We start from the raw sequence: 24,385 nt of genomic DNA, 5'->3' as shown, positions 1-24,385 counted from the left end.
AAAAATGTGATACTCTATTGTTTTATCATTTTATACTACATACTTTCTAATTGATCACTGTAATTATTCTTAACATTGTCATCTAGATCCATATTGACACAGGACCTTGCGGGGCAGCCTGCAAGAGAGGTCTTTTGATGATGAAGTAATTTAGGCCATAGCTTGGGACTTCCTCAGCAGAACCCGAACACAGAACTTAACGCACGTGCAGAGAAAACAAAACCAGTCCATGTGTTTAGGAGACAGTGCAGTATTTTTGATAAGTCAAATACATGGTTCCATAAAAGTCCAAAGCTGTCACGGTTACACATAGAATCACTTGGACATCTTCTTCATACTGAGTGTGGTTTTACCCAGGGAGTTGTATCTGTTTGCTTTAGCCTCTCACATTTAATTTCATCCTTAGGAAAGTTTGTAAAAGTTAGAAAGTCCGAATAATGGAATTTCTCTTTGCTACCGTGAGAAACACTGATCGTGTTTGCCATAGACACTCCTTACATTGTGACTAGGCTCTTAGAAGCTGAAAGATTGTACTAAAATTTCAGCAGTGTTGTCCTCCTAGCCAACTGTTTATTTTTATATTTCAATTTACTTATTTTCTTTAAAGTTGTTTCACTATAAATTTATTAAAGCAGTTTCTTCCAAGCTAAGGCAAATCAACTCTTCATGAATACTAAAAGCTCTGAGGTTTATATTTTTATTCTTGAGATAGAGACATATCCTTTAAAAATACTTTTACATTAACAGATATTGAGGCCTTTTGTATTTTTTGGGGGGCAGGGCCCTGGGCTGATTTATAAGTTTTTACAGAGTTGCACTGTATCTTTTCTGAGTCATTTCAATCTTCCCTACCATCTTCATTTCCATTTAGGAATGTCACAATCGATTTCCATTGTATTCAAATGATTGCTATCTCAAGAATTAATGAATATATTTTTTAAATGCTAATCTTTTAGTGAAATGAAAGTACTCTTTAGCAATTCTGTTTATTGGATGTCCTAAAAATGATTTTTGTTGGAAGTAGATTTTTGAAAACATCTCAGCATCTGATAATTCCATATTAATTTAGTTGGTTCTCTACCTTCTAGCCTTCTTAAGTGAAACTATTTAAGATTTGGTTAAGTCCAGTGTTTCTAAAGAGTATTTTCCAGAAGAATTGAAATAGCTTGGGCAATCTAGAAGAAAAGACAAATGAAGGTCCCTTTTGTCTCTCTCCTTAACTTAGACCCTCTATTAGTTTTCTACTAGAGCGTGACAAGTACGTTTGTTATCTCAAGGTTTCTGTACGTCAGGCTTGGCTTAACTGGGAAATCTGCTCAGGGTCTCAGAAGGCTGTGGTCAAGGTGTCATCTGGGCTGAGTTTTCATCTGGACCTCGGGGTCTTTTCCCAAACTCACTCAGGTTGTTGGCAGAATTCAGTGCCTTGCAACGGTAAGGTGGAAGCCCTTGTCTCCTGGAAGCCATACCTCTCCATATTCAGTTTACAACATGGCTGACTGCTTCTTCAAGGCCAGCACAAGGATCTCTCTGTCTCAAGGAGGGCACCAGTTCCTTTTAAGTGACTCACCTGATGAAGTCAGGCCCACCAAAAAGCATTGCCCGTGTAACTCAAAGTCACAATTGAGATATTTACTACATTTGCAAAAATCCCTATACTTTTGCCATATTACATAATATAGCATAATCACAGGAGTGGTATTCCATCATAGTCACAGATTCCACACAAGGACATGATTATTAGGGGTCAACGTAGAAATGCTGCCTATACCACAGGTTCTAAATCCTGGTTTATTTAACCAGGATTTTACATACTATTTTTCAGACCTCACCTCAGCTCTCCAGCTAGAGGCCCAAGGCATAGATAAATCATACTACTACCAGTTCGGAGGCCTTTCTTGGCACAGCCAGGTCTCTCTCCACAGGGACTTCCCACATTACTTGTCCTACCATTTTTTCTACAGTTACACTGGTATTCCTAAAACTAGTGTGTGCAATACTTTGTTTTCACGAGGTTATACACCAGATCTTAACACCCACTCCAAAGCACAAGTCCTAGTTATATCAAAAGCATTGGAAGAAATAGCCTCATAAATAGCCTCACAAATTTGAAATCTATAAAGTGATAGTACGTGTACCATTAAACACTGGTAAATCTAAAGTGTTCTTGTCTTTGCTAATAAAATTTTAAGGACAAGTCCTTATTTTCTTGTAAAAAGTTAAAATGTAACCTTGTGCAGTTTTCTCCATTACTGAAACTCTACATTAACGTATTTCAAGAACAATAATTATCCATTTAAGATGTTTTGTCCTTTTACGCTACAGATTTTTTTGGTGCATGTGATAGAGTCAAAAGAAAAACCTATTGACTTCCTCTGTGACATCTATGATTCATAACAGTAAAGAATGTTCTTGTTTCTCAACATTACTGAATCAGAATCGTGAAACTGAAATCAGTAAAAATGAACTTCAAATAATTTTAAATACTCTGATATACTAACTGCTTCCCATAGATTTATTTTTCTTGCTAGTTTGAAAATGATAATGATTCATTTCCAGAATTTTATTTCAGAGAGCAATTCTGAAATGATGAAGGAAATACGAATATGATATTTCAGGAGAAAATTTTTTTTTAAATGTGCTTTTAAGAGTCAGAGAAAAAAGTATGAGAAATATCTTCAACATCACAAAAACAATTGCTCTTTTCAAGTCTCAACAAGAATCCTACTTTTATTTCCCTGTGAGGCGGGTGGGTTGTTGCATTGGAGTAAGTAGTACGAAGACATAAAATGAGTAGGCTGTCAACAACATTAGTCTACTACTAGTGCAAAAACTATGGTGTTTTACTATAGCATAAAACCAGAGAAATTCTGAAAAAGAAAAAACTCTAAAGCTAAATGCCAGAATCTATAAGAATATCTAACACTCATTAAAAATAATGAAAAAGAAAAAAAGTCCTTGTAGCTCTCATTTAGAAATATTCACTAATTTCATCAACACTTTAGTAAATATCATGTTAATAATAACAATACTGTTGTTGATGATGAAAGTAGATGATCAGAGGGCTTTTAGCCCTGCTCTAAAATATCATGTATAGTATTTCATTTAATCTTGAGACCAAGCTTAGGAGGTAGAAGCATTTGTTATCCCCATTTTACAGATGAGACTTAGCTTAGTTATTCAGTGACTTACTTCTGGTCTCTCTGATGCCCAGCCTATGTCGTAGCAGATGCTATCAGAGTCCATATCCCATCTCCACTCTCAGTTTGCCTAAACACCAATGGCTTTCTACCTCCATTCTTATATCAAGCACCTGGGACGTTCTGCAGTCGCAGGAGCATGCATGGGCCAGGCCACAGGTACTACACCTCTGGGAGCAGGTCTTAGCTAAAGGCAAATGGGAATTGCTAAATAAATAACCCATTTTATTGGTTTCTCCCTGGGACTTGCTGGGGGCATCCATCAGTATGTCTCAGAGTACCAAAAGACAACCTGCTTCTTTACTCATTCCTTCCTTTCCCTGTCTCACCTTCACCCTTATCTCTACTTTCTTGGATTATCCCCTGAAGTAGCTCAAATCCCTGTTTTAGGCTCTGTTTCTGGAGAACTCAAGCTAAAAAACATGGTCTTGTCTTCTATGACAGACTGCTAATAAGATACCATATTTAAAAAAATTGAAATTTGAGGATTTTAAAATTTGAATCCATTTGTTTTGCTTGGAAAAGCCATTTATTTTCATTATTCTTATAATTTATACTCACAGATTTTCTTTAATAATGAAGAACAAAGCGTTGTTCATTCTTTTCTAAATTTAACAAGAAATTCTTCTCCGATACCTTCTTTCAGTAGGTAAAACATCCTCAAAACAAAAAGCTTAAATATATAATTTTGTAGTTGTTGTCTCTGAGTACATTTCGGTCCAAAACTGTAATCCTCTAAATAACTCAGCAGTCTACATTTTAAAAATGTTTGTGAATGACAAATTGGTCATTCCTCAACTATGAAGAGAATTTCACTCCAGATCATAATTGTAGAGCATTTACACATATTCCCAAAGGACTTGCTCCATGGTTAACAGAAAGGCAAGACAAATAGCTGGGGCAAAATAAAGGATGAACTACATACTATAAAGATAAAGAACAGCTTCTTTTCCCCAGACCCATTTTCTTTTCACATTCTAAGGTTGACAGGCTTAGAGTCATGAGTTTACATTTCAAATAAATGTAAAGATCTAGGAACCTCTTTTCTCAAGAGAGGATCTGCTTACATTAGAAAGATAAGCTCTTTTTCTCTCACTCTCAAGAGTGGAGGAGGGGCTACTGTACAGCAGTTTCTACAGAAACTACTAATTTCATAATTTGGGGGTTCCTCTCCTGCAGTACACACCCTCTGTTATGTGCAGCTGACATCTGTTCTCATTGCATTTCCCCAAAAGAAGAGAAGGGGGCATGGGGAACCAATACTCTAAGTAATAATGTCAGATTTTTGATCTAGAAGCCTTATGTTTACTATTAGGATAAAATGAATAGAGACATTAAAAACATCAATAAAATGTTCTTAGGAGTGAATCTTTAAATTGGCCTACAAGAAGCCTTTTCATTCGCGAAAGAGATTACAATAAATTTCTGATACACGCTCATAACTATATTGACTAAAATGTTTTCTTTCCACAATTCTTGGAATACCTACAGAGATAGCCTGCCTCATAGTGTAAAAAAATAATATAAATGGAGGCACCTCAAAATGAGTCAGAGCTGGAATCCAGAGGAACTGCCTTGTACATCTTACTCCTCAAACCTTCAGAATGTTAAAAGTCGGCAAAATAACCTTTGAACTGGCCCTAAAGCAGCACTGTACTCTAAACAACTGTTTGCAAAGCCCACAGGAAATCAAGATGTTATGACTACAGGACTGAAAATTAAGATATTCTTTAGAATTAGCATCACTATGCTAGCTTATCTGCATCCACAGAAATTCCTTCCTTAGTTTATTAACACCCATAGAAATCCCTTCCTTCTATTCATGTAATCATTTCCCTTCCCTTTCTCATAAATACCCCTTGCCTTCATCTCCTTATTGCACTGCTTAGGTTTGTGCCTGAATCAATGCTTCCAGAATAGCTCTTCTTTTGGATCTCAAATAAACAGTTGTTACTTCTCACTTTGGCCTCTTATTTTTAGGTTAACAATAGGAACATCGAAGTCAAGCAAGTGTCAGCCTCTAGATCAAGAAACAACACAAGAACACGCAAGATTCTTTGTGTTTACTTGACCTTCCTCTTTAAGAGCAACTATGACCAACAAACTACTAGACTTTTCAAAGACATGGTAATGTGAGATCATGTTCAGAGCTCCCTGTCAAAATCTAATGCCATTTGAAAGGACTCTTATTCTGTGATTTTATGGCATCTTGCTATTTAACCTTAGGCCTGGGAGCAGTGAAATAAGCCTGAAGGCCTTCGAGACTAGAGGGATAGTTTGGTATCTAGGAGACATCAGAGGCACCAGCAAGGGGAGCCCAGAATGGCTTCATAGATTTGCTGAGAATGTTTTAGATCTGAGGGGTTCTGTGGTCTCCATTTTGTATTTGAGGAGTTTCATGTGACTATCTGCTGTGTTACTGAAGAGTGATCAAAACTCACATCACAATTAAAATGCCAAAGGTTAAAGACAAAGAGAGAATCTCAAAAGCAGCAAGAAAGAAGCAGTTAGTTACCTACAAGGGAGCTCCCATAAGACTATCAACTGATGTCTCAACAGAAACTTTGCAAGACAGTAGGGAGTAGCACAAAATACTCCAAGTGATGAAAAGCAAGGACCTACAACCAAGATTACTCTACCCAGCAAAGCTATCATTTATAACCGAAGGACAAAGAGCTTCCCAGACAAGAAAAAGCTAATGGAGTTCATCAACATCAAACCAGTATTACAAGGAATCTTAGAGGGACTTCTTTAAGATGAAATAAATAAATAAATAAATAAATAAATAAATAAATAAATAAATAAATAAATAAAAATGAACAATACAATGGCAATAATTACATCTCTATAAAGTTACTTTAAATGTAAATGGATTAAATGCTCCAATCAAAAAATGGGTGGCTGAATTGATAAGAAAACAAGACTTTTACATATGCTGCCTACAAGAGACGCACTTCATTGAAAGAACACACAGACTGAAAGTAAAGGAATGGAAAAAGATATTTCATGAAAATTGAAATGTAATAAAACAAAAGGCTGGGGTAGCAATATTTATAGCAGACAAAATAGACTTTAAAACAAAGGGCATAACAAGAGACAAAGAAGGATTCACCAATCCCACTTCAGGGAATTTATCCAAAGAAACCCAAAATGCTACTTCAAGCGGACGTTTGCATCCGTACTTTCATTGCAGTGTTGTTTACAATGGCCAAGAAATGAAGGCAACCTGGGTGTCCCTGAATGGATGCATGGATAAAGAGTAGGTGGTACATATATACAATGGAGTATTGCTTGGCCAGGGAAGGGAATGGGTTCTTCCCATCTGCGGTGGCATGGATGGATCTGGAGGGTACTGTGCTGAGTGGAGTATATCAGACAGTGAAAGACAGATGCAATATGTGGAATCTAAAGAACAAAATAAACAAAACAGAAGCAAACTCATAAAAAACATTTTGATGGTTGCCACATGAGAGGGAGCTTGGGCGTGGGTGAAAAAGGGGAATGGATTAAGAAGTACAAATTGGTTGTTACAAAGTAGTCATGGGGATGTAGGGCATAGCATAAGTAATATAGTCAATAATATTGTAATAATTATGTACAGTGTCAGATGGGTACTAGATTTATCAGGACGACAGATAGGAGAGGGACTGGGGGCAGGGTGAAAAAAGGGAAGCCATTAAGAAGTACAAATTTGTAGTTACAAAATGGTCATGGGGATATAAAGTAAAGCATAGGGAATACAGACAATAATGTGGTAGTAACTATGTACAGTGCCAGGTGGGTACTAGACTAGTCAGGGGGATCACTTATTAAATTATAAAAATGTCTAACCACTATGCGTACACCTGAAATTAATATAAAATAATATTGAAAGTCAACTACAATTGAAATTTTTTTAAAAGGGGGAAAGGTAAAGAGGAATAAGAGGTTCAAATTTCCAGGTATAAAACAAGAAAGTCTTGGGGATGTAATGTTCAGCATTGGGATCATAGGCAGTAATATTGTGCTAGGGTGGTACAGGGTCAGATGGTTGCTAGACTTACCATGGTGATCACTTTTTAGGTATATAAATGTTGAATAACTATGGTGTACACCTGAGACTCATATTACATGGTATGTTAACTATATTTTAATACAAATCTTTTTAAAAAGATTGTTAATATTACTTGGTAAATAAATGTTAAATAATTGTAAAAAAGTTATTTAAGTTGACTTAAGTATTCTTAACACTCCTAATCATAGAAAAAAAATTAAATAATTGAAATTGTTTTGTTTGTTTCACTAAAAAGACAGCTAAATGTATTTTGTTTTCCAGTTCTCCTCTCATGTTCGCCTAAAGGTTCCTACTTTTAGCTACAGACCAGACATGATGTTTTCTGAAAAAATTACAAGGAAAGTCAGTCTCAGACCTTGGTGAAAAAGACTGTTGAGGCTGCAGAATAAACTCACAGGCCCAGATTTCCCAATGTAAACTGAGTTGCCACCTTGAGTCAATATTTGATCGACTGTGCCAGGGGGCTTAAAAGTCAGAATTTCCAGAACTATTTTGGTCCAAAGACAGATGACTTTATAAAAGTAGGTGGCTAATGCAAGGCAGCACAAAAATAAATAAATAAATAAAACAGGACCTTGTGGAAGTGAAGAGACATATCTAATTGCAGTTATTTATTTTAGAGTTTTGTTGGTATTATTTTTAATGGTTTATTGTATGATAGGTACATGATGGAATCCTTTTAGTCCTATTTGCTCTCTCTCTCTAACCCCAAACCTAGGAGATTAAATTAGTGCTAATCAGAATGAATGCCCTACCTTAAAATAATCTTAATTGATAGGCCTATACCTTATATAGTTTTGACTGTATCAGTTGTTCCAAAAATGTGAACCCATTCTTAATTGGTGTACTATGCCCAAGTGAACTTTCAAAATTTATGGCAAGTGTAATTTTGTATACTTCATATGATCCAATTTCAGGGAACATAGAACTAAATTCCTGAGACTATGTCTTCCTATCAGCACAAAGCATCCAAATCCAGAAACACATATATTTCCCTTATGCTTATACCAAGAAGGAACATATCTTTTAAGAAGTCTAAATATGGAAAACCATGAATACAAGCTAATTAACCTCAGATGAATTTAAGAACAACACCTAATAAATGGAACTCAGAGATGAACTTCTAAAATGAGTTAAGCTTAAAACTATCCTTTGTTAACAGAGATGCTGAATTAGACTTATTCTAAAACCAATTCATCTACAAATAATCAAATCATATTTCCAGGAAACCACCACTGGCAAAGTCTACGCAGATTCTGAAGGAAATATGATGCATATTGATGGGCCTTGTCTATGAACTGCTGGAAACAGTGTCAGATATTGTACACTTTGCCTTTTCTGGGTCCTTTCACTTTTCATGGCAATGTAGCTATACGCAAAGGTTAGATAAAAATTGATCCTTCTTTCTAAGTATAACTAAGCAAAGCAAATGTGTAACCATAAGAATAGAAGATATAGTACACTTAAAAGTAAATATTTAATTAGGTGTGCTATAACTGCATTTCATGTGTGGAAACATCATTTTCAGAGTACGAGTCTCTTCAGGAAATGAGTGTAGTACCTGCTTTATGGTTTACAGAGCTTGAGATTTACATTTGGTAAAGAATGGCACCTCTGAGCAAACCTTGGGAGTTTTGAAACTAGGAATCCTTCCACGTATGTTGTGCTACAGATAACCTAGAGAAGAGCCACTGCACCTTTTGATTCTGGCTCAGAATAAATACAGTATAAAGGCCAGAACAGAAGGCTTCCTATGACAATGGTACAGTCTTGGAGTCTTTTATAAAATCTCCAGGTAGAAGCTCATTCTCAGTGTTTAGAAATTGTATGGCATCGACTTAAATCAACATACAACAAGGGAATCTTTTTTGTGTTAACGAGTGATGATTTTTAGATCTATGAAAATAAGACAAATTAAAAACAGAAGAAAGTGTGTGTGTGTGTGTGTGTGTATGTGTGTAGCTTACGATCATAAACTAAGGGAAATAGCTATCATTCAAACTGAGTCACTCTGATTTTTTTTGGTTTCCTGGAAATATGATTTGATTATTTGATTTTTTAAAAATTTCCCAATGGTAGGAAACTGTTGAAAGGAGTAACATTAACATGTACATAAATAATTGTGTCTGAATGGGATCAAACAAGTCTACAACAGATTCCACCATCTGTAAGAAACGCAAAAAATGATTTACTAGCAACACATTCAATTCATAATCTTACACAAAAATGTAACCTGAGACCTTTTCTTGATCAAAATAGCTTGTTAAAGGCTGTGCAAACCTAAAGAAGCGGCTTCCAAGAAAAGCCCTCAAACCAGCTCAGAAACAACCCTTTCTCTGATGATGTAAGTTGCATTTTCCTTCTGGGGGAAAAAGAAACATTTATAATGCTTAATATTCTGATCAACTTTAGTGGAATTAATATTTTTCTCTAGGAAGCATCAGAATATACTATGTCTGTGAAATTGAGACCCTTTTTTGAGAGTAAAATGGAGCACTGTCAATAATTACAGCAGTCAACAGGTGAAAAACAGAACTGCCCCCAGGCAAACCAGGATATATGACTGTCCTGCCATAGAGGCAATTTCCAGGGTCAAAACCAAAGGGACCTTGAACACTAAACAGTGAGTGAATGTATTGAGGTGGCAGCTGCTCATAAGGCCAATCCTATTTAGATTAGAGGAAATATATGTAAATACCAAATAACATGTCGATGCATAGTATGTACTAGAAATATTAGTATGCCTTACCACTCAGAGAATAACTATCTAAGAGCTTTCATAAATTACATTCTAATGACAAAATTGCTGGCAGACCCCGCCCCCCCAACCAACTTGTTGACACTTAGAACACAGACTATGTTTCAGTTTTATCAAGTTGAATTTATTTTGGGGGAAAAAAAAGTTTTCCAATTCATTTTCTCAGATCTGGCTGGTATAAGTGAGGTGTCATTAAACTGTGAGAAAAGTGAAGCTTGGCAGGGGATAACGTTTTCAATCTTTTCCCAGGCTCCAGGTTTTTATAATTCTTACTCCAACCTGAAAACATTGTTCTTAGAACACATGGAAACTTTCCTTTTGCAATGAAACATCAGACTCACAGAATGGACATTAGGAGTTTCAGAGTGGTCTCATTGAAATTCTCTACTCAACCCAGGGCTTTCTAACACCATTATCAACAGAATCACAATAAACTACTTTACATGGACCATGTTTTTGATGATTTAAGTTTGGTCCTAGTATTTGAAGAGAAGCAATTGACCTTTGTAGTGGGTTGACATGGGTTCTCCGAAAAACGTGACCTAGTCCTAACCCCCAGTATCTGTGAACGTGACCCTACCTGGAAACAGGGCTTTTATAGATGCAATTACGTTGAGAATCTTGACATAAGATCATACTGGATATAGGGTGGGCCTTAAATCCAAAGACTGATGTCTTTACAAGAGAAAGGAGAGGGAGATTTGAGACATGGAGACAGGGACGTGCCATGAGAAGATGGAGGCAGAGATCGGAGTGACGCTGCCACAAGCCAAGGAATGCCTGGAGCCACCAGAGGCTGGAAGAGGCAAAGATAAATTCTTTCCAAGAGCCTTTGGAGGGAGAGTTGCACTATCACACCTTGATTTTTTGACTCTGGGTCCCCAGAATGGTGAGATAATAAATTTCTGTTGTTTTAAGCCACTAACTTTGCAGTGATTTGTTAAGGCAGTCCTAAGAAATGAAAACATCCTCCATGACACAAATTTCAAGAAATCAGATTGCAAGGAATTGCTCTCACCAGACATATCTATGCAGATTGTTCTTATTTTTCTAGCAATACAAATTATCATGTCAAGAAGACAGTGTGGAGGTTCCTAAAAAACTTAAGAATAGAATTACCATATGACCCAGCAATCTCTCTCCTGGGTATCTACCCAAAAATCTGAAAACATTTATCTGTAAAGACGTATGTGCTCCAATGTTCACTGCAGTTTTATTTACAGTGGCCAAGACATGGAACAACCAAAGTGTCCTTCAATAGATGATTGGATAAGGAAGATGTGGTATATATACACAATGGAATACTATTCTGCCATAAGAAAAGATGAAATAGGACCATTTGTGACAACATGGATAGACCTTGAGATTATTATGCTCAGTGAAATAAATCAGACAGAAAAAGTAGAGAACCATATGATTTCACTCATATATGGGATATAAAACTGAAAACAACAAAGGAACAAGACAAACAAACAAAGAAACAAAAACCCAGACAAAGACAATAGTTTAGTGGTTACCAGAGGGCAAGGGGGGAGAGGAGGTGGTAGATGAAGGAAAAAGGAGTCAAATATATGGTGATGGAAGGAGAACTGACTCTGGGTGGTGAACACACAATGTAATATATAGATGATATATTACAGAATTGTATATCTGAAAACTATGTAACTGTACTAACAATTATCCCAATAAATTTTAATTAAAAAAAAGATATTAACTTTAAAATGTGATAGATGATAATACAGTCCTGAAAAGTCCAACCCAGTTAAAATATAAGTGGCATTTTTCTAATCATACCTAATCATGACAATTGTCACAGGACCGCAAGATAAAATAAGGAACTCAGTTAAAAAGCTAACGTTGTTTATCTGAAATTCAAATTTAATTATGCAGCCTGTATTTTTATTTGCTACATCTGGAACCCTACAATTTTAGCAGAGAGATTGCACATCTCAAAGTCACACAGCTAATAAAACGTTGAGCTTGGCTTTTAAATTATGTGTGTTAGACTCCCCAAGATCTTTCCAGTTTATCAGGCTACTTAAAGAAGAGATAATAAAACCTGGGAAAAGGTAGTACCATTCCAAGAAGTCATCTGGTTATTGTTCTGTAAAACAGGTTATAAAAATGGAAGAATGATGGCCAGTTTGGATTGGTGAGCCTAACTTCATGCCTATAATATATGAAGGAAGATTCTGGAGAGGAAAAGTTCAAACATTCTAGAAATGGTGGAAATGAGTTTTTCTGTCCCACTATTATGTGCAAGGGTGATATGGGATAGGACATAGGGATCATAGGAATTTTGGTTTTTCTGGGCAGTAGGTGAGAACATCAATGTAATAAATGATACGAGTAGAATTTCTGTTAATTTTTAATAGTAATACAATTTTTTTTCTTACATTCACCTTTTCCTAAATCTACACGACTCCCTGGCACCATCAGCCTTAAAATCTCTGCAGTTTCTTTTGAACCCCTTATCTAACTGATCTCAGGTGCTACTAGACATTCCCCTAAACCATCTTCCGTATTTTCCTTTCCTTTTCTATTTCCACATCTGTAATCCCAGTTAAGGACTTCATAACTATACTCCCAAGTGACTGCAATGCTTCCTGACTTGTTTTCTCAATTCAAACTATCCATCTACATCCAATTATCCTATGTGTATATAAATTATATGTATATAAATTCGCAAATCTAAAGTGATCCAACACGGACTACACAATCATATGCTTCAACATGTGTTATTCATAGGTGGGTCTAACATGAATTTTAATCAATCCCAAACTTAACTCGGGTTGTCTCCACTGTTTAAATTTCTTTTCTCATATCTACCCAATAAAAACTTCATGAATGCTAGGCGAGTAAGTAGCATAGGGAAGCTGGATTGGAGTTTGCATTTTAAACACTTTGGGATATTCTTCACTTCCAAAAAGTAACGTTTTTCTCTCCTGTTTTTCTTAAAAACACGATCCTCTCATTCTACCTTAAAACAATTCCTATTTTTGGTAGAGACACCTATAGAGAAGAATGTGCTCCTTTAAGAAAGACAGGGGTGCATGCACAGTATCATCCAGACTCAAAATTGTGGACCAAGATTGTACGTGCCCTGTCCAAAGGGTAGCTGCCACTCTGCTCAGATAATTGGCATCGTATCTTGCCGAAGTTTGCCTGATATGTTCTCATGTTTCCACTGACTTTATGTATTATGGTAGAAATGCCACAGAAACCATATACATCATATTAGTAGGTTCATGAAGTCTGTCTATCTCATCACTGCTGATGTAACTTTGATCAGTTGGTAAATGTGGTGTCTTCCAGTTTCTCCACTGTTAAGTTACTGTTTTCTCCTTTGTAATTCATATGTATCTTGTGAAGAAATACTTTGAAATGATGCAAATATTCTGCTTCTCATCATAATTTGACACCTACAATTTTAGTATCCATTGGTGATTTTTGTGTGCAATAATTATTACTTGTGTTGTTTGTTTAAAGGTGGATTTCTATTTCTATTTTCCCTTCAGTATTTGTTCCTTAGAATTCTACCATAAAGAAAAGCTGTGCCTTCTCCCCCACCTTATTAATTTATCCAATTATTACTCATATTTATATTATGCTATGTGTTAGAATGTACTCTAGCCACTATTTATTTTGTTGCTGAAATTGTTCTAGCTTTGGTCATTAGGAGCTCTTTTAAGTTGGTTCCTATGTTATTCAGACATTCTGCTATCAAGTTTTGAGTACATCCTTACTTTCCGTATTTCAAAATGTTCCAGGCTCATCTTGTACTTTTGCTGCCCCAGTTCTGTTATCAACCATTTCTCCAGGAGCCCTGCTTACGTTTATTGGGGAAATTATATTTAGAAACCAAGATCTGGGCCCAAGTGTGTTCATTACTTACTCTGTCATTACACCTTTGTGATTGCTTCTAAACCTCTCAGCATAGGATCTAGGAAACACACACACACATACACACACACACTTCTATTCATTTTAATTGCTATACATCTCTCTATAAATACTAAAAACCATTAGTTCATACTGATACCTCTTAAACACCACAAGGTTCATTCTAGCTTTTCCCTGTTGTATATTTGTAACCTTTCTCCAACAATAAGAAACCTGGTTCTCATTATCTATAATATATTTACTTATTTGCTCATGTTTTATATACACCTTAAGTAGTTTCAGAATTGTCACTCATGCCCTAGATCGAGTACATTATTTATATACAGTTCTTTTTGTCTTGAGTTTTATAGTGTTTAATCCGAACACTGTGTTACATAATCACTTAAATTAGTTGTTTTACTCCCCATTCTCCTGAGGTGTGGCTATAATTATGTTCTTTTTGTGTTCCTTCCACATCCTGGTAGGTAGGTAGGTAGGTAGATGGATATAGATAAATAGAGCTATAGAGATATATCTATATCTATATCTATATTCACTTACTCATTCATTTATTTATAGGGGTGCTGACATATCGCCATGGTTAAAGAATTAGAAGAATACAAGGAGGTTTACTCAGAGAAATATCACTTCCTCCTCACTCCTTTTACTCCATTCCCATTTCCCCGTTCTTGACACCAGTTCTTACCACATTATGAATGTTACCAGTCACATTAGTTTTTGGAGTTTACTTCCAATATATCTTTTGAACAAATGAGAAGATAATGACTAATTTTCTAACTCCTTACTTTCTGACATGAAACATTGCATACTGTCAGTAATCTTCTGCACTTTGCCTTTTCACCTAATAATATATCTTGTAACTCTTCCCATATCAATTCCTAAAGATTTTCCTTACTTATTTTACAGCTGCATAGTATTTCACCATCTGAATGTATTATGGTTTATCCTACTCATGGGTATTTTATAATTACAAACAACACCACAGTAAGTAATGGGTGCATATGTATTTAGTATTGTTGAGAGGGCCCATCTACGACTAAGAGTTTGATCTCCTGAGGCATAGTTCAATTATGTGCCAGCTCAGATGATGTAATAGAATTAAGAGCACTCTGAAAACTACAAATGGTACATAGATAAAACTATGTTAATAGCATTTTTTCCTCTCTCTGATCTAATTGTAACGTCTTTTGAGACAAGCAGTTCAATTCAACAAGCATTTCTCCCCAGTTAGTAAATCAGATGGTTAATTTTGAAAATTTCCCCCATGGGTTTAAATTCTTACATTTCCAATCTCACCTTCATTCATTAAGAATGTTCTGATATTTACTAGTTTTTATTTAAAAACAAAATCCACTATTTGCATAGTTTCTAGTCTTAAAGAAAAAAACCAACATTATTATATTATTTTTTCCATTTTATGCTTGTAGAGACAGGAGATAAAAATTACAAACAATAGTTCTACTTTGGTTCCTTCCTCTCCCTAAGAGTGGATAACAGTAAGGTTGGAGGAGAAAAACAAGCTCATGTGATGCCAGGAGCACTCTCCAGGTTCTCTGACAATGCATTAGAGGTGTAGGGACTCTCTTTCTTCTGAGTGGAAGGAGTTACACCAAATTCAGCTTCCACTGGGATTGTGGACCTTGAGGGTCCTCAGTTCTTCACATCTTGAATAGTTGATCTTTCGAAATATGCAAAGGAGGTTACACAGTATGGTTAGGCTCTATCTCTGGTCCTGCTTCTACCCTGGATTCAAGGAATCCCTAACATAGCCCAGGTTAGTTCATCAGGAAATCGCCTTGAGATTTGTATTCCAGAAACTAAAGAGTATTTGCCTTGTACGTTCCTTCATTACAGCCTACAAATGCCCGTTTAATTCACGATGAGACTACTGTTAAATCCAACCAAGCCTCAGAAAATCACTTGTTGGAATCTCCAAAGTTTTGGTGAGATACTAGTTCTGGTTTCTGCAATTTTAGCAGATTCAACTGAGTAAATCAATGCAGCAAAAAGAATGTCAAGTCTGCTAAAAGGTGACTTCTGACATGGCCTCAAATATGTGTCTCACCTGCTTAACCAATTGTGTCACTGGATAAGATACGATGCAGAATCTAATATGTCAGCAGTTTGGTAGGGACCTTGCTGTCTGGGTTGGGACTAGCTCAGAGTTTTCAAACGTGCATCAGAACCTCTTCCTCCGTGATCAGAAAAGTCAGATAACTTTTCAAACCACATCATTGAACCCAACCTTCTAAAAGTTATATTATAATATACATATATATTTTTTACTTAAGCAACCATAAGAAAAACAAATTTTGTCAAAAACACACAGAATAAGCTTCCACGTGATGGTGTTCTTAGGATCTTACCTCCTCGATCTCGAGCAGCTAAACTCTGACCCCTTCTTAATGTAATGTCCAATTGGTACATTCCGGGATCAGCCAAAGGGACATCTGCATTACTGGTTCCAGAAGTATTTATTTTCTGGAAAACAAGAAATATACAAAATATTAAATGTATCATCTCTCTGCTAGTTCCTCCAGTAAGGGACCATATGTAGCTTAACTTAAACTATAAGAATTAGTCAATAAAATAAATCATCTTGTGAATTCACACATCATAATCACCTGGTTCTCTGAAGGTTTTGAAATTCATGAAATCCTTTAGACTCAAAATAAAAAGATGGCAGTCACAGGAATTCCCGTTTCAACTCAAATTAGAAATATGAAAAACATTTCCCATGGAAAGCCTCATATAATTCAACTAAGAAAGACTAACATAGGATAGTGTCTGAAGTAAAAATACAATCAATGGTGAATGGAAAATAAAGGTATATAAGAACAGTTGATTTACATATAACTGAGTTGAAAATTAAAATGATTTATTTAGGTGACTTTGCTGACTCCTACAAAAGGGCTCATACTGATTGGTTATGTACTTCTATGTCAGCCCCAACATAAAGAAATCAATTCACACAGCATTTTGACAATATTTGCAAGAAACACACTGATAATGAAACTAAATTTCTAATCCTGCTTTCTATGCAATAAAAGTGCACAACTTATTTCTAGATCTAAAATTCTCTGTAAGACTACCTTTACAAAATATCTTTAGCAAGGATATACTTTCTCAATTTACTAGGCATTGAGTTACAAATGCACTTGCAGAGGAAAAACTATATTAAAACAACACAAAAAAAACACAGTAAAAATTGTACAGGTCAGATTGCTTTCTGCTACTTTGAATAGAGCAGGAGTGCTTATTTTTCTTTACATGTTTGAGATGATTTTAAATTCCTATAAATTTTCCAATTAAAAAATGTTACTTTGTTTTAGAATAGTATACACGGATAAGACAACATTTTATACAGTAGTCTGGCTGTTTTAGTTCTATAATTTCATGAAATACAATGATAAAATAGCATTTTTTTGAGATTTCAAGACCAAGATAAGAAGCTTTCCTCTAAGAGCAATTATCATTTAAAATAAGAAACAGCACAACTTTGACTGATAACCTAAATCTTCATCTTTCTTTGGTAACAATGAAAAAAGAATTCACTTCTTCTCAGGATATCTCTGTTTTTATGAATGATAGCATCATTCCCCCAGTCGCTCAGGCTAGCAATTGATGAGCTAGCCTTGATTTCTTTACTCTCTTCTCCCCCAAATCCAAAGAATTGTCACGTCCCATTCACTCCATTTCCATATTGCATCCCCAAGCTGTCTTTTTCTTCCTATTCCACTAATTTGAAATCAGGCCTTCAAACAACAGAGGAGTAAAAGGTCAAGTGATCGCCTTGCTCTTCCCTTAAACATCCCATTGTCTCAACTCCTTGTTTTTACCAACTATAACAATTTAGGATATATCCTTACACACTTTTAAAGGTGTTATACAAACAAATACACACTCATACAGGTTTATTTTTTGTGGTTGAGTTTTCAGTTCTTGTTTGTTGTTAACCAAGAGAACATTATATTTTGTCTATTATTTCACAATTTATTTAAGAAAAATATCACAGGCATTTTTCTAATCAACATGTACAGATTTATCTAGTCTTTTTTTTGGAGGTACATTATCTTCTATATTTTGGGAAAATCATAATTTCTTCAATTATTTCCCTATTGATGAACATGAGTTTGTGTCAATATTTGCCACTACAAGGACCTGTGTTTTTATTTCTTAGAACATGAATTTTTCCAAAAAGGTTTAAATAGTTCACATCCTATCAAATGTTACAAGAGTGCATATTTCCCGGGGACGCCCGGTGGCTCAGGCAGTTAGAGCTCCATGCTCCTAACTCCGAAGGCTGCCGGTTCGATTCCCACATGGACCAGTGGGCTATCAACCACAAGGTTGCCAGTTCAATTCCTCGAGTCCCGCAAGGAATGGTGGGCAGCGCCCCCTGCAACTAAAAAAATTGAACACAGCACCTTGAGCTGAGCTGCCGCTGAGCTCCTGGATGGCTCAGTTGGTTGGAGCGCGTCCTCTCAACCACAAGGTTGCTAGTTCAATTCCTTGAGTCCCGCAAGGGATGGTGGGCTGTGCCCCCTGCAACTAGCAATGGCAACTGGACCTGGAGCTGAGCTGTGCCCTCCACAACTAAGACTGAAAGAACAACAGCTTGAAGCTGAACTACACCCTCCACAACTAAGATTGAAAGGACAACAACTTGACTTGGAAAAAAGTCCTGGAAGTACACACTGTTCCCCAATAAAGTCCTGTTCCCCTTCCCCGATTAAAACAACAACATAAACAAATAAACAAAAAACCAAACCATTGCCTATTTCCCATATCCTAGACAGCAAGGATGTTATTAATTTTCAATTTTGGTGGGCAAAAGATGTGATCTTCCTTCAAGACACATTTCCAGAACTATGATAAGGTGTCTTGAAACTAGAGTAAATGGCAAGAGAGTGACAGCTGTTCACTGGGCCACATGGAAGATGCCAATCTGGAAAAATAGAAAGCCAACCAAGGTCTTCTAAATAACTTTTCAAGAACAGTTCATACATGGGTCTAATTAATAAGCAAGATTTAAATTCAAATCCAGCAGACATTTCTTAAGCTCCAAGTATGTTCCAAGCTTTTCATTAGTTTTCTTTATATATATTGTTTCAAAATAAACAAATCCATTAATAAATAGTAAATGTAGACAGATTTACTACTTTCTAAAAATCTACAGGAAAGGAGAAATTTTCTATCCACTCTGCATCCTCTGCTAGCATTTTGATAGGTATCTAAAAGGCAGACAAATTCAAATGCTCAGATGTCTGTACTTTTTTGTAGCTTCGTTGCTTTATTTCAGTGCTTCTTAAAGTTTAGAGTAAATAATGTATTGAGTACCTGATTTTATATTTAAAAAATACACTACTTGGGCAAGTTAAGGAATTTTCAAAGGTAATTTCAACTATACTAGATGTTTCACTTTCACTGTTTTAGAATTTAATACTTTGTTAAGAGACAACCAACCTCATTGGACTTACATTTATTGGCTTTTAAAAGCCTGAATAATATTCCAGTATGTGTATATGCATGTGTGTGTGTGTGTGTGTGTGTGTGTGTGTGTGACATGTTCTATGTCCTTTCATTGATGACAGTCATTTAGGTTGTTTCTATATCTTGGCTTTTGTGAATAATACTGTAATGAATGTAGGAGTGCAGATACCTCTCCAAGATACTGATTTCATTTCCTTTGGATGTATGCTGCCTTCCACCTTCTTGTTCTCCATGTCTTCCTACCTACTCTTCAAGGACCATTTTATGAGCACTTTATATGTTTCTTGTGTCTATTATCACATTCTATCATATATGTCATACTTGCCATTTTGGATTGTAAACTTTTAAAATTGGGACTAGAGTGGTTCAGGATCAAACCAAACACAAATTGTGATAGAGGCTATGACGATAGAAAGATATCTTTAAGGGCACATGATATAACTGAGTAAGTGCATACCTGGGGATCTATAACAAAGTTGGCTTCTCCATGGACAGTTAGTTCTCTCTCTTGTCCTGTGCCCAATATGGCATCCAATCTGTTTTAGCACCTTCTTTCATAAGGAACCTCCGTATAATCTTAGAATCCTTGTCCATACGGTGCTCTAGCCTGTCATTACCAATTGATGAAAATTGGCACTTAAAATGAAACCCTGTCCACTCAAACACCATAATTAAAGATAGCCTGTGCTATTAAGTCCTTGAGAGAGCTGGAAAGACTAATTATTATGGGAGAAGAATCTGAGGTGGCCTTATAGAGATGACAATGGAGCAAGGTGTGAAAATATAAATAGGGCTTTGACAAGTAAAGATTTGAAATAAGGGATGATAGAAAAATTAATGGGAGCCCAATGATGAGTGGCCATGAGAAGGTGCATCATGGGAATGTTTGAGGAATAAGGTGGAAAGGATGACTGATGTACAGTGACGTCAGGCGGAGGAGAGGTCAGCCTGTAGACAGCAGAAAATCATCACAGGCTTCTCCAGAGAGAAAAAATATCACTGGGCCTCATTTAGCACACATTTATTGTCTATCTTTCATCTTTCCTGTTCTGGACTGAGTGCTTAAAACACAGAGATAAACAAAACTGGGCCTTTTCTCTCAGTAGGATGAAAGAGAATAAAGCAATCCTGTAAACATAAAAATTATTTAAAAGGCTTTATAACAGTCCAGTTTAAGTCACAAGGGCCTCACCTGGTCAGTGGTAATGGAAATAAAAGATGTATTGGAGAGATATTGAGGAGATTCAATCAGTTGAATTTGTCAACTGACAAGATGTGGTAGATACGGGAAATGAATTGATGAGTCACTCAGAAGTTTGAGCTGAGCTCCTGAGAGAATACTAACACCAGTAGTAGAAAGCAGACATGAGAGGAGGAGCAAGTTCCAGGCCACCACTGTGTCAAGTTCCAAGGATACCCACAACTGTATAAAAGAAGAAAGTCAAGAACTGAAGTACATGTAAAGAGACATCTCTCCTCAGCTCACTGAAATGGTTCCAAGAACACCAGTAGGCCAATTATGGAGGGATACTAGAAATATAATTTTTTTATTGTAGAGTATCATTTTATAAATATTTATTAAAGTTTTCAAAGGTAAAGATGTATCAGAAAAGACGTATGTGAGGTGCTAGGCACACATACAGCTCTAATACAAACTTTGCCGTTTTAAATCTTTCATTTTTTTTTCAAATTTAGCAGTTATTTAGTGACTATTATTAGAATTTCAAATAGTTCTTTCCTTTCCCGAAACATTGTGCCCCACACTTAGATGTATGCTGCTATTTTTTAACTACTTTATTGAGGTATGATAGATAAGTAAAAAGCTGTACATAATTACTGTATACAACTCGCTGAGTTTGGGGATAAGTATATGCCTGGGAAATCATCACTACTGTCAAGGCCACAAACATATCCAGCACTTTGCAAAGTTTCCTCTGCCCCCTTTATTATTATTATCATCACTTTTTTGTGTGAGGTAAGAACACTTAACATGAGATCTACCCTCATGTAAAATTTTAATTATATAATCAACATTGTTAGCTACAGGCTCTGCTATATAGATCTCCAGAACTAATTCATCCTGAATAACTGAAACTTTGTACCCTTTGACCATTACCTCTCTTTTTCCCCTTCCCCTCTGGCAACCACCATTTCACTCTCTGCTTTTACGAGTTTGAGTATTTTAGATTCTACATATAAGTGAGATAATACAGTATTTGTCATACTGGGTTTATTTCACTGAGCATAATGTTCTCCAGGTCCATCCATATTGTTGAAAATGGCAGATTTTCCTTCTTTTTTTTTTTTTTTTTTTTTTAAGATTTTATTGGGGAAGGGGAACAGGACTTTATTGGGGAACAGTGTGTACTTCCAGGACTTTTTTTCAAGTCAAGTTGTTGTCCTTTCAATCTTAGTTGTGGAGGGTGCAGCTCAGCTCCAGGTCCAGTTGCCATTGCTAGTTGCAGGGGGCGCAGCCCACCATCCCTTGAGAGAGTTGAACCAGCAACCTTGCGGTTGAGAGGACACGCTCCAACCAACTGAGCCATCTGGCAGCTCAGCTCAAGGTGCCGTGTTCAATCTTAGTTGCAGGGGGTGCTGCCCACCATCCCTTGTGGGACTCGAGGAGTTGAACCAGCAACCTTGTGGTTGAGAGCCCCCTGGCCCATGTGGTAATCGAACCGGCAGCTTTCGGAGTTAGGAGCATGGAGCTCTAAGCACCTGAGCCACGGGGCCAGCCCAGATTTTCCTGCTTTTTTAACGCCGAATAATATTCCATTATATCTATATACCCAATTTTCTTTATCCATTCATCTATCAATAGACTTTCAGGTTGCTTCTATACCATGGCTACTGTGAATAATGCTGCAAGGAACACAGAAGTGCAGGTATTTTTTCAAGATCATGATTTAAATTCATTTTCATAAATACTTAGAAGTGGAATTGTTGGATTATATGATACCATAAAAGACCCCGAATAGCCAAAGCAATCTTTCGAAAGAACAAAGCTGGAGGCATCAAATTTCCTAATTTCCAAGTATACTACAAAGCTATATGATGAGAACAGTATGGCAGTGGCATAAAAACAAACACATAGACCAATGGAATAAGGGGCGCAGAACTAAACCCACATGCATATGATCAACTCATCTTCTATAAGGACACCAAGAATACAAAGTGGAGAAAGGATAGACTCTTCAATAAATAGTGTTGGTAAAACTGAATATCCACATGGAAAAGAATGAAATTAGACCCTTAGCTTACACCACATGCAAAAATGAACTCAAAATGGATTATAGACTTAAACGTAACACCTGAAGTCATAAAACTCCTAGAAGAAAACATAGGGGAAAAGCTCCTTGACATTGGTCTTAGTAATGAATTTTTGGATATGCCACCAAAAGCACAGGTAACAAATATAGACAAATGTTGCTACATCAAATTAAAAAGCTCTGCACTAGATGCCTGACCACTGCACTGTACACCTGAAGCTGAAGCTGAACAACAATGAATGTCAACTATAATTTAATATATATATAGTCACGGGATGTGGAGTACAGCATAGGGAGTAGAGTCAATGGGATTGTAACACATATACGACGTCAGAGGGGTACTAGATTGGGGGAGGGGGTTATCACTTTGTGAGGGGTGTAAATGTCTAACTATTACGTTGTTTTGTACCCCTGAAACTAATAATAAAAGCAAAAAAAAAAAAGCTCTGCACAGCAGATGAAACAATCAAAAAAATGAAAAGACATTTTAATTATGAAATGGCAGAAAATATTTGTAAACAATATACATGATAAGGGGTTAACATCCAAAGTATGTAAGTAACTCATACAACTCAATAGCAAAAAAAAAAAAAAAAAAAAAAAAAAAAAGCCCCAAACAAACACATTAAAACATGGGCAGAGGTCCTGAATAGACATTTCTCCAAAGAAAACATACATCAGGTCAACAGGTATGTAACAAGATGCTCAGCATCCATAATCATCAGAAAAATGCAAATCAAACCACAGTGAGATATTATCTTAAGCCTATTATGATGGATATTATTTAAAAAAGATAAATGCTAGTGAGGATATGGAAAAGAGGTAATCCTTGTACATCTTTGGTGGGAATGTAAAGGAAATGATAAGTTCAAAATTTTAAATTCAGAGTTCTATGCCTAGTTAGAGGATTCGGGAGGTTTCTACGACAACACTCAAAGTTTTGGAACTGTTGAGGCCAAAAAGCAGCTGTAATGTCTGAAGTTATAAATTATAACATCATTGAAATTCACAGCCTTATTAGGTCATCGATGGGAAAGTAAAAAACAAAAAACAAACAAAAAAGATAACCTGGGAGAGAGACAGAGTCTGAGAATTTGAAAGGAAGCATTTGGAACATTATCATGACCAGAGTTCACCCATCTTCTACTCCATCAAGACACTGTTTTTACAGACGTCCTTCCTCTATTCTTATTGGCTTGCTTAAACTGCAGCAGTTACCAGGCATGGTGACGTCCAATTTCCTCATGCCTAACCCTTCTTTCAGACATTTTATACAGACTAGCAGTTCCCAACCTTGAGGGCTTTGTCTAGGCACCCAGGAACTCTGGGGGTGGGACCCTGGTATTCGTAATTTTTCTTAAAGATCCTAAGTAATTTCAATTTGCAGCCTAGCTTGACCCATTGTGCCACTTATAAGAGCAAGTTTTCAAGAAGGCTTCTACACAAAGAATTTCCAGACATTTCTTATTTACACCATGAAACACCTGGGGAATATGTGTAGGAATCAATATGAGGGTCCCTGTGACTTTGAGCTCTGCTGCTGAGGAGGCCTTTTTACCTAAGTGAGGAAAGTTTCCACCAGAAGATATAATGGTGCTGATAAATGCAAACTTGAAAGCACCACCTGGCCGTTTTGAGGTTCTCATTACAGGCAAAAAAATGTGGTTACTCATTTAGCTGGGGTGGTTGATCCTTATTATCAATCGGAAGT

The 24,385-nt window shown here is 36.3% G+C and overlaps 1 protein-coding gene across 4 annotated transcripts in view; it reads right to left on the bottom strand.

The window, feature by feature from the left end:
• Positions 1-24,385, bottom strand: part of MCTP1 (multiple C2 and transmembrane domain containing 1) — a 493,160-nt gene that overhangs the window by 270,699 nt on the left and 198,076 nt on the right. For all 4 annotated transcript variants that reach the window (XM_081053522.1, XM_081053523.1, XM_081053524.1 and 1 more), the window contains exon 2: positions 16,279-16,393. In XM_081053522.1, the coding sequence (XP_080909648.1) occupies positions 16,279-16,393 (115 nt within the window). The remainder of the gene's footprint in view (positions 1-16,278; positions 16,394-24,385) is intronic.

Source organism: Rhinolophus hipposideros (assembly GCF_964194185.1).
Source record: "Rhinolophus hipposideros genome assembly, chromosome: 7".
Classification (NCBI taxonomy): Eukaryota; Metazoa; Chordata; class Mammalia; order Chiroptera; family Rhinolophidae; genus Rhinolophus; species Rhinolophus hipposideros.
This window is presented reverse-complemented; position numbering and strand designations above follow the sequence as displayed.